At 45.6% G+C, this 12,915-nt stretch overlaps 1 protein-coding gene across 1 annotated transcript in view; it reads left to right on the plus strand.

Annotated features, from left to right (window-relative positions):
• The window catches only part of LOC147747232 (sterol carrier protein 2-like), a 382,719-nt gene that overhangs the window by 207,784 nt on the left and 162,020 nt on the right, over positions 1–12,915 (plus strand). Inside the window, exons 9-10 of the mRNA XM_086952451.1 lie at positions 9,102–9,252; positions 9,674–9,821. Of these exons, the coding sequence (XP_086808577.1) occupies positions 9,102–9,252; positions 9,674–9,821 (299 nt within the window). The remainder of the gene's footprint in view (positions 1–9,101; positions 9,253–9,673; positions 9,822–12,915) is intronic.

Genomic DNA, 12,915 nt, shown 5'->3' on the forward strand with positions numbered 1-12,915 from the left:
TGTTCAGAAGCCACTCTTTTAGAAGTGGCTGAGTTTTGTGCTCTAACATTTCTGTGTGCCTCTGCCTGGCTGTGGATTGACTGTCTCGATTTGAAAGCGATAGGGTCTGAGGAATGTCTTGACCCATGGGGGGAGGTGAGACAGCATCTGGAGTGTAGGGGGAGGAGAACCCCTTAGAGGTGAAGAGGACTGGGTTGCTGCTATAAAACAATTGGCTCATCTCATACCGATTGATTGAGAATCCAGACCCCCACTAATCAAAGGAAGAGAGGTGTCACTGGCAGGGCGGCACCCAGAACTGGTTTGAACGGGGGTCAGTGCCCCCTGAAGCACAAAGACTTTAAAGCCATTGAGGGGTATAACTATGAGAGCTGAAGTCCCTGAACTTTGGGGAATGGCTTGATCAAGTGTGAAGAAGACTGGAGCTACTTCGTAATCAAGAGGACCTTTGCTAAGAAATAAACAACTGAAGAGACTGATGGATAGGACTGCTCTTGCTGTGTGATCTGGGGCTGGCCTGCAGTTTGCTGTTTCAACTAAGGAAAGGCTAAAGGGATTTTGCTGTGTGCTGTGTCCCCCTGCTTGAAGGACTTTGCTGTGTGCTGTGTCCCGAAGTAACTATCCCCAAGGGCCTGAGGTGAGCTGGCTCCCTGTTCAGGAACACAAAAGTTTCCTAAGAAGACTCTCAGAGATGCTGTGTGCGTGTGCTCTGTCTAGCCTGAGATCTTCGTAAGGCATGCCCTGTGATCGTGGCACCTGGAGTCCTCAGAGATGTTGTGTGCGTGTGCTCTGTCTAGTCTGAGACTCTCGAAGGAGTCTCCTTGTTATTGTGTGCACTGGAATCCAAGTGAGTCTCATGCCATTGTGTGCGGGTGCGTTGTGCACCGTGAGACCTTTGTGAGGATTTGTCTTGTCATCGTGAGCACCGGAGGACAAGTGAGATTTCAACGCCGTTGTGTGCGGGTGCATTGTGCACCGCAAGACTTTCGTGAGGATTTGCTGTGTTAACGTGTGCACCGGAGTAAAGTGAGCCTCAGCGACGCTGTGCATGTGATCTTCGTGCAGCCGGAGACTTGTGTGTGGAGTGCCCAGTGATTGTGCACTCGGAGTGAAGGAAGATTCAGTGACGCTGTGTGCGTGTGCTTTGTGGCAGCCTGAGAGCTTCATAAGTGAAGCGACCCGGACCGGCAGTCCCGGAGGTGCTGAGTTGCCGGCCCGAGCCACAGTTGCCATTCCACAAAGCTGCTTGGAGGCCCAGCCGCTGGACGAGGAGAGGAGAGTGGGTTCGCGCCCCCCAGGTAACATGTGTCGACTCCTGGAGCGAGGCGCGGTCTCGTAGGGAGACGCTCTCGGCCTCTCCCTCGTGTTGGCAGTGCGAACCTCTGCTTCGGCTCGTATTGAGGCCCTTATTGCCAAAAGGATTGGTGATACTGGGGCCGGGGTGAGAAGCTGCACTTTGGAATTACATCGTACTGTGTTGGGGGCAACTGTGAGAGGCTGACTGAAGGTCAGAAGAGGAGGCGGAGAGACCACCTAAGGGCCTGTGATCGGGCCTGAGTGTACTAAGTAGTATTCAATTTCTGAGAGCGGAGTACCTGACTCATGTATTACACATTGGAACATTTCTGTATAACAAACTACTTCATTGTCGTATGACGCGTTGCCTTGTTCCTGCGTAATGAACGACCAGATTAGCGTATTAAGAGTGCCATTATTCTTGCATAATGAATTACCTGATTGGTGTATACGCATTGCCTCATTGTTGCAGAATGACATATCTGGTGGTTGGGTTACGCATTGTAATGTTTTACCTTGCAAAGTGCCTGATTGTTGCGTTACGCATTTTCATTTTTTTCATCGTAGAGTGTATTATTGCTACGTTACGCATGACAGTAATTTTACATTGCAAAATTACCTGATTCTAGCATTTCGTAATGTATGACATGATTAGGAGTACAGGAGAATGTTTAGAAGTGCTCATTGACATTGCTAGCACTTAAAAGGACTGGCTGGCCTAACAACCAGGCAGGAGAAATATTTCACAACCTCATATATTGATTTTATATCATGTGGTCTTATCATATATCTTTTTACCTAAAGCGTATACTCGTTTTATAAAACTCGTGTGGAGTCTATTTGTGGTGTCACCCTTCAATTATTGTGAGTGTGGTTGCAAATTCTTTACACATGTGTCTTGAAGATAATCCTGGCTGCTCGTGCCAAGCTAGAGGGAGTGAGTGGGGCTATCTAAAAAGGTGACCGTCCTTTCCCTGACGTTGGAACGTGGGTCCATACTTGGCCTAAGGTACCTACCACAGCCAACCATGGATACCGGGTCTAACCAGAACCATCAGTGTTTCAATGTCTGCCCAGAATTTCAGAGGGAATTAATACTATAACTTTGGGCCTATATCAGAAAGATTCTTCCAACCCTAGTTGCCTTTCAGCACAAACTATGAAAACATGTTTATCAAGTGTTTATCAACTTCCTATTTGCTGAACTTTACATAAAGTATAAATCTTTTAATATACCAGCTGCAAGGACGCCAATAGGGTCAGGCACTTTTATTGTGTGTGTTAAAATTTAAGCTGTTTAATATACACCTATATACACTCATAGGAAGAAAGATTGAATAGGTATGTGGGAGGGCAATACAATGTTTTGGGAGTGAAGAGCAGTGCAGAGGATGATAGTGCATGCAAGGGGATAGCTGAAGCGTAGGGCTTGAGAAAGTTAGTGCACTAATGTTAGTTTAGTGGCATATGGATGGCATTGGAGTAGCAATGGTGTCAGGGGAGTGGTTGCACCCCGGTGGGGGTTTTAGTGTAGCACTGTGGGAAGAAGCCTGCTGCTGTTGCGCAGTAGAGCAGTGACACATTGTGTGGCAGTAGGTGGTGCTATGGTGGATGATTTCTTGTAGTGATCATTGTGGTGTTGGGCATGGTGGTGGAGATGGCTGGTAATTCCATGCAGTGATGTGATTTTGCAGTGGTGGGGATGGTTATGTGGTTCAGAAGAGGCCGTAGTGATGTGGGGCCGTGTTTGGGGGCAGAACCGTTCAATCAATCAATCAATCAATCAATCAATCAGGGGAATTGTAAGCGCGCAACTCACCCGTGAGGGGCTGAAGGTGCTGAGGAGGGGTTGTAAATCTGCTCTGTTCAGTCGAAGAGCCAGGTCACGAGTGTCTTCCTGAAGATGTTCAGGGAGGGGGCGCTTCTGATGTTGATCGGGAGCTCGTTCCAGGTTTTGGCCGCGATGTAGGAGAAGACTTTCCCACCTGTTCTTGCTCTGCAGATGCGCGGGGATTCGGTGTGGTCGGTGGATCGGAGATTTCTTTTGGGTACGTGGAAGGAGATTCTCTTCTTGAGGTATTGGGTCTGGTGTTGTGGGGGCATTTGTAGGCGTGGGTGAATATCTTGAAAGTAACTCGCTTCTCAATGGGGAGCCAGTGGAGTTTATGCAGGTGTTTGGTGATGTGTTCGTGTTGATGGATGTCGAGAACGAGTCTGGCTGCTGTGTTCTGTATGGTCTGGAGTTTGTGGAGCAGAGACTTGTTGATCCCGCCATAGAGGGCATTTCCGTAGTTCAGTCTGCTGGTTATGAGCGCTTGGGTGACAGTCTAACTTGATTCGGGGGGGGATCCATTTGAAGGTCTTTCGGAGGATGCGGAGGGTGTTGAAGCAGCTGGAGGTGATGGTGTTGACCTGTCGGGTCATGGCAAGGGAGGAGTCTAGTACGATGCTGAGGTTTTGGGCATGGTCCGTGGGGGCAGGAGGGCTGCCGAGGGCGGTGGGCCACCAAGTGTTGTCCCTGCAGAGGGGGAAGGTCCGAGGATGAGGACATTTGTCTCCTCTGAGTTGAGCTTCAGGCAGCTGCTACTCGTCAGGAATGGGATGTCTTTCATTCCTTCCTGGAAGTTGAGTCTGGTGGTGATGGGGTCCTTTGGTGAGGGAGAGGATGAGCTGGCTGTCGTCTGCGTAGAATACTATGCTGAGTTTGTGCTGGCTGACGATGGTGGCGAGGAGGGCCATGTAGATATTAGAGAGCGTGGGGCTGAGTGACGATCCTTGGGGTACTCTGCAGTTGATTTCCATAGGTTTGGAGAGGAAGGGTGCAAGTCTGATTCTTTGGGTTCTGCCGGTTTGGAAGGAGCGGATCCAGTCGAGGGCTGTTCCCTGTATGCCAGCATCATGGAATCTGGTGGTGAGTGTGCGGTGGGAGACGGTGTTGAACGCGGCAGAGAGGTCGAGTAGTATCAGGGCCGCGGTGTGTCCTTGGTCGAGGAGGGTGCGGATATCGTCTGTGGCGGTGAGTAGAGTGGTCTCAGTGCTGTGGTTGCTGTGGAATCCGGATTGGTAGGGGTTGAGAATGGATTTTTCTTCGATGACCCTTGTTAGCTGGGCATTGACGATCTTCTCTGTGACTTTGGCCACGAAGGGGAGGAGAGAGATGGGTCGGTAGTTCTTGAGGTCCGTGGGCTCTGTCGAGGGCTTCTTCAGCAGGTCTGACTTCTGCCCGTTTCCAGTCGTATGGAAAGCTGCCGGTCATGAAGGTGGTGTTGATGGTGCGTCGTAGTTCTGGAGCGATGGCGACTCCGTGGTAGATGTGCGGCAGGCAGGGCTCCATGGGGGTTCCTGAGTGGCTTTCATGGTCAAAGTGGTGTCTTCGGTGGTGACTGAGGTTCAGGAGGAGATGGTAGGCTGGCTGGCGTCGCTAGAGAAGGAGATGGTTTCGGAGTCAGGTGTCTGATCGTTGAAGTGGTCGTAGAGGCCCTTGATTTTCAGATGGTAGTAGGATCTTAGCTTGTTGCAGAGGTCCTGGGAGGGGGTGATGTCTGTGGTTTCGCTGGGAGGCTTGGTGAATTCTTGGATGACGCTGAAGAGTTCCTAGGAGTTGGCGAGGATCTTGTTTAGGATGAAGGTTCTTTTGGTGGATCTGAAGCATTGGTGGTATTCTGTCATGGCATCCTTGTAGATGGTGCAATCTTCTGGCGTTTTGCTGTTTCTCCAGTTCTTCTCGAGACATCTGCAGTTGCATCTGGATTCCTTGAGTTCTGTGGGGAACCAGGTGGCCTTCCTGGGGCGTGGTCTTTCGGAGTTGCGCAGGGGTGCGAGCTCGTCTGCGCAGTTAGAGATCCTTCTGTGGAGTTCTTTGGCTGCAAGGTTGTCATCGGTCGAGGTGGTGGGGGCGTCGCTGTTGAGGGTGGAGTTGAGCTGCTCCAAAGTGATTTTGCTCCAGTTCCTTCGTGTATGGCACAGTGCAGGTTTGGGTGTGGTGGGTTTGTCGACGCTAAAGTGTACACAGTGGTGGTCCATCCAGAGGGGTTGCGTGGTGTGGATGCTGTTGCCTCCTGCGAAGATGGGGTCGACTGTGTGTCCTGCCTTGTGGGTGGGCGTGGTGACGAGCTGTTTCAATCCGATGTTGGCGAGGTTGTCCAGGAGGGTGGTGGAGTTTGGGTTGCTGGGGTTGTCGAGGTAGAAGTTAATCTCTGAAGAGTATGTAGTCCATGGAGGCAATGGCATGGGGTGCGATGAGGTCGAAGATGGTCATGGCGAACAAGGCCAAGGTCCGGGGAGTTTGTAAGCAAGGGTGCCGCGAGGTGTGGTTGACGGGCTGGTCTGGATCTGAAAGTGAAGGTGTTTGGTGGTGGAGAGGGAGTTTTTTGTGGTGGAGATGGAGAGTCGGGGGGTAGCTCTAGTGTGCAATGGCCAGTCCTCCTCCTGGATGGTTGGGGAAGTCTTTCCTCTGGATCTTGTACCTGTCTGGGATGGCGGTGGCGTTGTCTGGGGTGGAGGAAGTGTACCCGTCGGGGATGGCGGTAGCGATGTCGGGGGCGGAGGAAGCATTTGTCCAGGTTTCTGTAAAGAAGGCAACGTCTGCTGAGAGGATGTCGAGGAGGTCCCAGATCTCAACTGCGTGTCTGTGCGGGGAGCACACATTCAGGAGGATGCACCTCAGGGTTTCGGAGGTGTTGGCGTTCGGTGCAGGGGTGGTGGCCGTGAGGGTGCTGATGGTGTTGAAGGTTTGGCAGGCAGTGATGGCAGCAAAACTGTCTGTGGGTGGTACTCTGCGTGACGGTTGTTGTTCCTGGCGCTGGTCGAGTTGCGGATGGGCAAAGACGGCTTGCCTTAGGCGTGCCTTTGGCGCGCCAGCTGTGCGCTCGCTGCGCACAGCCGCCTTTAACTGTGGTGTTGTGTGGGGTTATTGGTATGTTATGTGGTGTTTGTGTGCTGCTTGAGGTAAGGGCAGTTCTGCGGTGGCAGTATGGCAAAATGGGGTCGAAGAATTTCTGTGTGGTGTAGAAGATAATTGTTTGGTGTTTCTTCAGTCGGGTTATAGTGCACCGTTGATTGGAAAGAGTAGTGCTGAGAATAGTAGTGTGATGATAAAGTGTAGAAGTGCAGTAGATTGGAGCTGGTTGTGCATAGGTAAGATTGTCACTGTTATGGTGAGGGTTGGTAATGCAGTAGTACGTTGAGTTAGTGATGAAGAGGTTGTGATGGAGTGGGCAGCACAGTGTGGTGCTGGGATCCTGTGATTGTTGATGGGATGCAGGTTGATGGCTGGGTTAGGGTGGTGGTTTTGTGTTGGATGTGGTGGCACAGTACTGCAGGGGTGTTCTACTTTTTTGTTGAAATGATGGTATAGCTTGTATGGTGGAGTACAATGTTGAGGGTGGTGGTAGTAGTAATGCTTTCATATGTTGTAGTATAGTTGCTCAGGTGGAGGTGTGATGTCGAAGTGTCTCTGGGCAAGTTCAAGGTATGTTCAAGCACATGGTCTAATTATAAAGGGACAGCCCATAGCTAGTAGTCTCATTGTGTGGCCCAAACATGACTGGTGTCCTGGAAGAAACCTAGGATGTTTGGTGGAGATACATATCGTGCAACCTCGAGTATTGATAATCTGATAGCCATGATGAAATGAGATCGGTAAAAATCCTAAAACCTTTACTGAGAAACAGTTCTTGCATGTGCATCTTTCTGGTCAAACCGGCTATAGGGAGTATTAACTGAATTGTATATCTGCACAAATGAATGGAATTACATTTATAAAGCGCAACTATGACCTTGAAAAAATACTGGTGCTAGCCCCATTTATCCATAACCTTTTTGAAACTGAGCAGTCGACCACTAAGCTGGGAAGAGTCAAGTCTTCAACCCTTTCTTGAAGGATATCATGTCCTCACATACTCTTAATGAGAGCGATATGAGCCCATAACTTGTGGATCACAAAGAAAAACTTGGAAGTGTAATCTCTTTGGTTGCATTTCAGTGCAACTAAACACCGGAGAGATATGAAGGTGAGTGAAGGGGAGAGGTTGTGTGATGATTGGTGGAGACATGATTTTTAAACTATGGACACGGAAGTACGGCCCAGACGTCCACGCGCCAGGTCTGACCAGCAGTAAATTGTGTGATCGCAATCCTTTAATATAAGTAACGAAAAGAACAGCAGGGGTGTTTTTTTACGATAGACCAAGGGACCGCTCTCAGTTACATTACGGATATGATGTGTGAAAGCAGTTTGATCATGGGAGCGAGGTGCATGTTTATAATTATCACAAGCCTATGCACGACTATAGATTTAGAGCACAACATAGGTTGTAGAGATTTCTCGCATCAAACAGATAAAAAGTCACCCACCACTAAGTCTTTCACGGGAACATGCAGATCATATTAACCTTCTGAACATTCGCGTCTTCACGTTTAAATGAACCTGATACTCCATCTGGATTAGGATGAATTTTTATGCGCACTGAATAACTTTGTAGATATGAGCAATGATGGTTTGCACTAGTTGATATCCATCCATGTTTTTGTGAATATGCTTAATCATATCGGTGAGGACAATAATGTATTCGAGTTTGATTTAGTATTCTTGTTTTTTTCTTAAGACCACCGAAGAAGGGTCTGTGATCGACCCGAAATGCATTGGGTTTTACCATAGCATTGCGTCTCTACATTATTATGGAATTGTGAAAAAAGGAACAATGACATTGAAAATGAATGAATAAATTGATGAAGTAATCAAGAAGGAAAGAGTATCTGAAATTGTGATTTTCAAATGATGGAACTGAGATAAGAAACATATTGTTTCATTGAAGGTGCACACATTCAAGGGACTGGTTCGCCTGACCCACGTAGTTTTCCTTGACGGTACCATCCAACATATTTTTCTTACATGAACACCAACCACCGTAACAGTCGATCATATCAATGTAGAATGAGACGGTGTCCTTCATCATCCCAATGGTGAAAGGTCTGTCTGCCAACTGTAAATCGTCCCTTTAGTCTGCAATGCCTCCTTGAGGTGTATTAGATGATGAGTTAATAGCTAAGTAACATCAAGCATGGCTTTGACAATGATGTGTGAGAGACGCTAGTAGCTTTACCAATTCCAGAGCCTTTTTAAATGTGTTGGTATTTGCAAAAGCAAAAGTGCGGACCACCCATGTCCCAAATATAGAAAACATTGTTTTCTGTGCTTAAATTGTGGCTCTCTACAGCAGAGGCAGCGTATCCTAAACTAGAATTTATGTCAGCCTCAAGATTGCCCTTGATTTCTTATGTGCTTTTCTCCATAATCTTCAGTCTTGTTGAAGGAAGGTCTTTTAGAAATCCAGAGGACCTTCCACTAGAGCTCCCCTTGTATTTGATGGAAACTTTTGCATCTGGGGTCTAACCATGGAGTTCCATTCTTGGCTCAGTTGAATAAATCGGTACCTTCTGCTTTTATCCTGAATTGGCCTTCAGAATACATACATTAAAGGTACTCATGCTGAAAACACCATCTACACAAAATTCACCAAGATGGTGTTCTAATTTAAAGTGCCTCTGATTGTTTTAGACTCTCATTCTGATGCTCTCACCACGAGGCTATATGAAAATCAGAAGCAACTACAGTAGAACACTGTGAGAGCGATTAATGCTTAGTGTTTCTTGATAGCTTTTCAGGCCCATCTCAGAATGCGAAAGGATATCTGAAACCTTAGAAAGTTCACTGATCTCATAAATTATCAATATTTTCTCTTTGCTGCTGGAAGTGAAAGATCTCTCTGGGGCAAACAACTAATTTCATGTGAATCATTTTCTAGCCCAACATCGGATGGAGCAGCGGCTGCTATTTTGGCAAGTGAGGAGTTTGTGAGGAAACACGGACTTGAGCACCAAGCTGTTGAAATTGTTGCACAAGAGATGGTTACTGATCTGTCCAGCACGTTCGATGGATCTAGTGTTATTACAGCGGTATGTGATTTCTTTTTTCATTTCTTCATTAAGCATTTATCAGAATAAATTAATTTGATCACAGAAGAATTTTAGATTACTTTGAAAAAATAAGAACATATTTTTTAAACTAATGCCATATTATGACCAACCATAATACAATACTGTTTTAATTGTTCATATAGTTCCACTTGTTCGGCTTTATTTGTATAACATAAAGATGCAAATTTAAGATTGACCTGCATTGCAATGAGAAAATGGGTCTTGTGTCAAGTTTGACAAGTGTGCATACGGGGTTATGCTAAAAAAAGCAATTGGTTTAGACAACTTTTATCTTCAGCTATATTATTATGCAGTAGCCAAGTAGTCCTTTTTTCTGCCTGGTGTGGTTCCCACTCTTTGAGATGCTAGATTTGTTTGATAGTTTTTTTCTGTTTTATAGGTTGGTTTTGATATGAGCAAAGAAGCTGCTGACAAATGCTATGCAAAAAGCGGCATCAGACCTGAAGATGTGGATGTGATTGAGCTTCATGACTGTTTCTCTGCCAATGAACTCATTACCTATGAAGCCTTGGGGCTTTGTCCAATAGGTAATTTTAACAAAAGGCAGTTTTTTTCAATAACCTGTATTGTTTGTTTTTTATTTGTTTGTATTCCTCTAGGACTTCTCTCAACTGGCTTTGTTCTCTCATCTGCGAATAGGCAGTGTCTAACAAATTACTTTATAGCCTTGTAAATGGGTCAATAATGCAAATGACTACTGCGTACACATTAGTACAGAATGTACAATCTCCAGGTTTCGAAATTTCAAACCACCTAATCATTGTGAATTCTTGTACTATCTTATGTTTGTATACCAAATTATAGTTTTCCAGTGTTGCATAATTGTTGCAGTGTGATCCAGTGAAGTATATTACAGAAACTAAATGCTATACATTTTCTGCATTTACAAGAAATGCATAGTTTTATATGCCAAAGAGCCTAGAAATTAGCATCTAGAGAATTAAGCCTCTTTTGCTGGTGCACACTCTTTTTTTCCTTTCATCCCACACCTGAAAAATATTTCCCTTCTCTCACCCCTCCACTCTCAGCAAATTGGGGGGTGTTTCCCTTCTCACCCTGTAAGGGGTGTTACCATCTCCAACCATTTTCAGGGTGGAAAGAGGTGTGATATCGGTTTGTGAAAGCCCCCAAATGTACATGTTTGTGGGCGTTCACAATCTTACAAGACAAACCACAGCTTGCTAACCCGACTTCTATCTCCTTTAGTTCAACTTGCTACTGCAAATTTCTCTGCATTCGTCACAAAGAAATGCTAAGTAGTAAATTCTTTTGAGAATTTATGGCAGATCTAAAGGAGGTATTTGTCTGTCTAAATTTAAGTTAATAGCCCTACATTTTGAACATTAGTAAAACCTCCTTCACAAAAAAAGATAAGAGACCAAAATGAGTTCTGCAGTCAACAGAGAACGGATCTGTATCTTAAACACAACAAGCGCCCCCATTATACAATCCAATATGCAGCATTCCACTTAAGCGAGCTGCACAATATTAAGGATGGGAAGGCAGTTGTAAATATGAGAAACCTACCTTTAGTGAAGAATTCAGACTACAGCAAGCAGATATTTTTTTCATTGTATGGATTTGACAAAATTGGATATAATTTTGGGACAAATACTACCAAACAATACAAAACATAATGAGCAGAATTTTGAGAAGTATCTACCTGCCAATGAAAATTATTTTAAGAGAGTATTCCCTCCTTCCCAGTTTAGCTCAAGTATAGGAATTTGGATAACATCTAGGGTATATGAACATTATTTCCACTTCCAAGCCCCACAAGTGTCTGCCAGAGCAATACCGTCCAAAAGCATTGCTGTTGCTTACCTTAATTTCACAAAAAGAAACCCAGGGTTTCCCAGAATTTGTTTAGTGTCTTTTTATCAGTATTTATTATTAACTAGCAGATTGCATGAAGTGATATCTTTAGTATAACTAAGATAAACAGCTTGATGGCAGGGAAGCGTTGTTTTCTTTTAATTTAATCAGTTCAAAGCATGGCTTACAATATAGGGTCTCCAGCTCCACTCCAAATTCTTCTTCTCTTTATTGGATCTTTGCCATCATTTTAGAATGGAGCATGGATCAAAGCCATCTCAATAAACATCATCATTTTAGTCATTTTTTTCAGTCAATCATGAGATTTTTGGATCTCTTCAAAAACCTTTATTTTTTATTCAGATTAGTAAAATCAGATACATCTGGTTACAGAAATATCAAGAAAATCATGGTTAGAGTCAAAAAAAGAAATTACAGCATGTTCCATAAAATAATTAATCCCTAATCTTTTCTATGCAGTTCCTAACCTACCAGAACCCATAAAGAGTCCTTTTGGAAAAGAGCAAGATTCAAAGGAGCATTTATAGAATCAAATTAAGTTGTACTCTCCATTAGGAGGAGTTCTAGAAACTCCCTGAGTCTCTGCTCCAAAGTCAGCATCAGCAAACAGGTGCAGTAAAAACTGTTCAAAGTTAAACTAAGAAAATGGTCACAGCAATAGCCATAATAGTTAAGGGAATAGACACCCACAAAGTGGTAGGCAACAGAACTCACCATCAGCAGTGACATCACAGCGAATAAGGCACAAGGAGTACTTAATTGCTAAAGAAAAGGGATGTTTGCAGAAGAATGGCCTGGACTGGCCATTACATTTAATTAGGAACACATATTATTATAAATCACAAAAACATATGTAACAATCCATGCTGGTGTTAGGTCATCTTCAGCCAATGAAGAAGAATCGCCCGATGGTCTGCAGCTTCTTCCTTTGTTCCCATGGCAAACATACTGAGCCTTTAGGCTCATTTCAGTTTCACTTTCTATGTGCTCAGCGGGCTATCTCAGGCCCCCGAGCACATAGAAAGAATTGCTCGGGGGGCTTTTTTACAAAGTGCCTTGCTGTGGATTTTGAACCCTAGCTTTGCCGGCACCTAGGGAAACCTAGCAAGTGAGGTATAATTTTTATCGGAAGACTTTGGGAAATGCGGGGTGGGTGGAATTTTGTGGATCCACGCAGATTCCGGAACTTTCCATCATAGAAATGTGAGGAACATGTGTTTTTTTAAAACAAAGTTTTAGGTTTGCAAGGAATACTGGGTAAGATAATCTGGTGAGCGCCACACAAGTCACCCCATCCTGGATTCCCCTGGGTGTCTTGTTTTGAAAAATATATAGGTTTGCTCAGTAGTGGCTCCTCCATTGTGGCGTGGGGGCGTCGCCCCACTACTTTCTCGCAGTGCGAGAAGCAGAAACATGAAATGATAAAACTACCATTTCATGTTTCTGCTCTCACACGGTAAGAAAGCAGAAGTGCCTGGTTGGGGGCGGGAGGGTGGTTGGGTGTTCCTTCTCGATTGCAGGGGAGGCATGGCTAGCCCACTGTCTTTGGAGCTGACTGTTTGTTCGGCCCCAGGGCCGACTACACCAGTCATGCGCAGTTGCGCACTCTCTCTTTTTCTCTATGTGGGCTGCATGCAGCCTACATAGAGAAAATGGCTCCCGGGCCTACAGGCGCCCGGGTGTGCGCCATCCACCTCCAATCACAACGCTGCTATTGTAGCCTCGTGATCGGCTTAGGGGACCGGGAGGGAGGCTGCCTAGGTTAACGCAGGCCCGGCCGGGAGC

This window comes from Lissotriton vulgaris, chromosome 1_1 (assembly GCF_964263255.1).
Source record: "Lissotriton vulgaris chromosome 1_1, aLisVul1.2, whole genome shotgun sequence".
NCBI lineage: Eukaryota > Metazoa > Chordata > Amphibia > Caudata > Salamandridae > Lissotriton > Lissotriton vulgaris.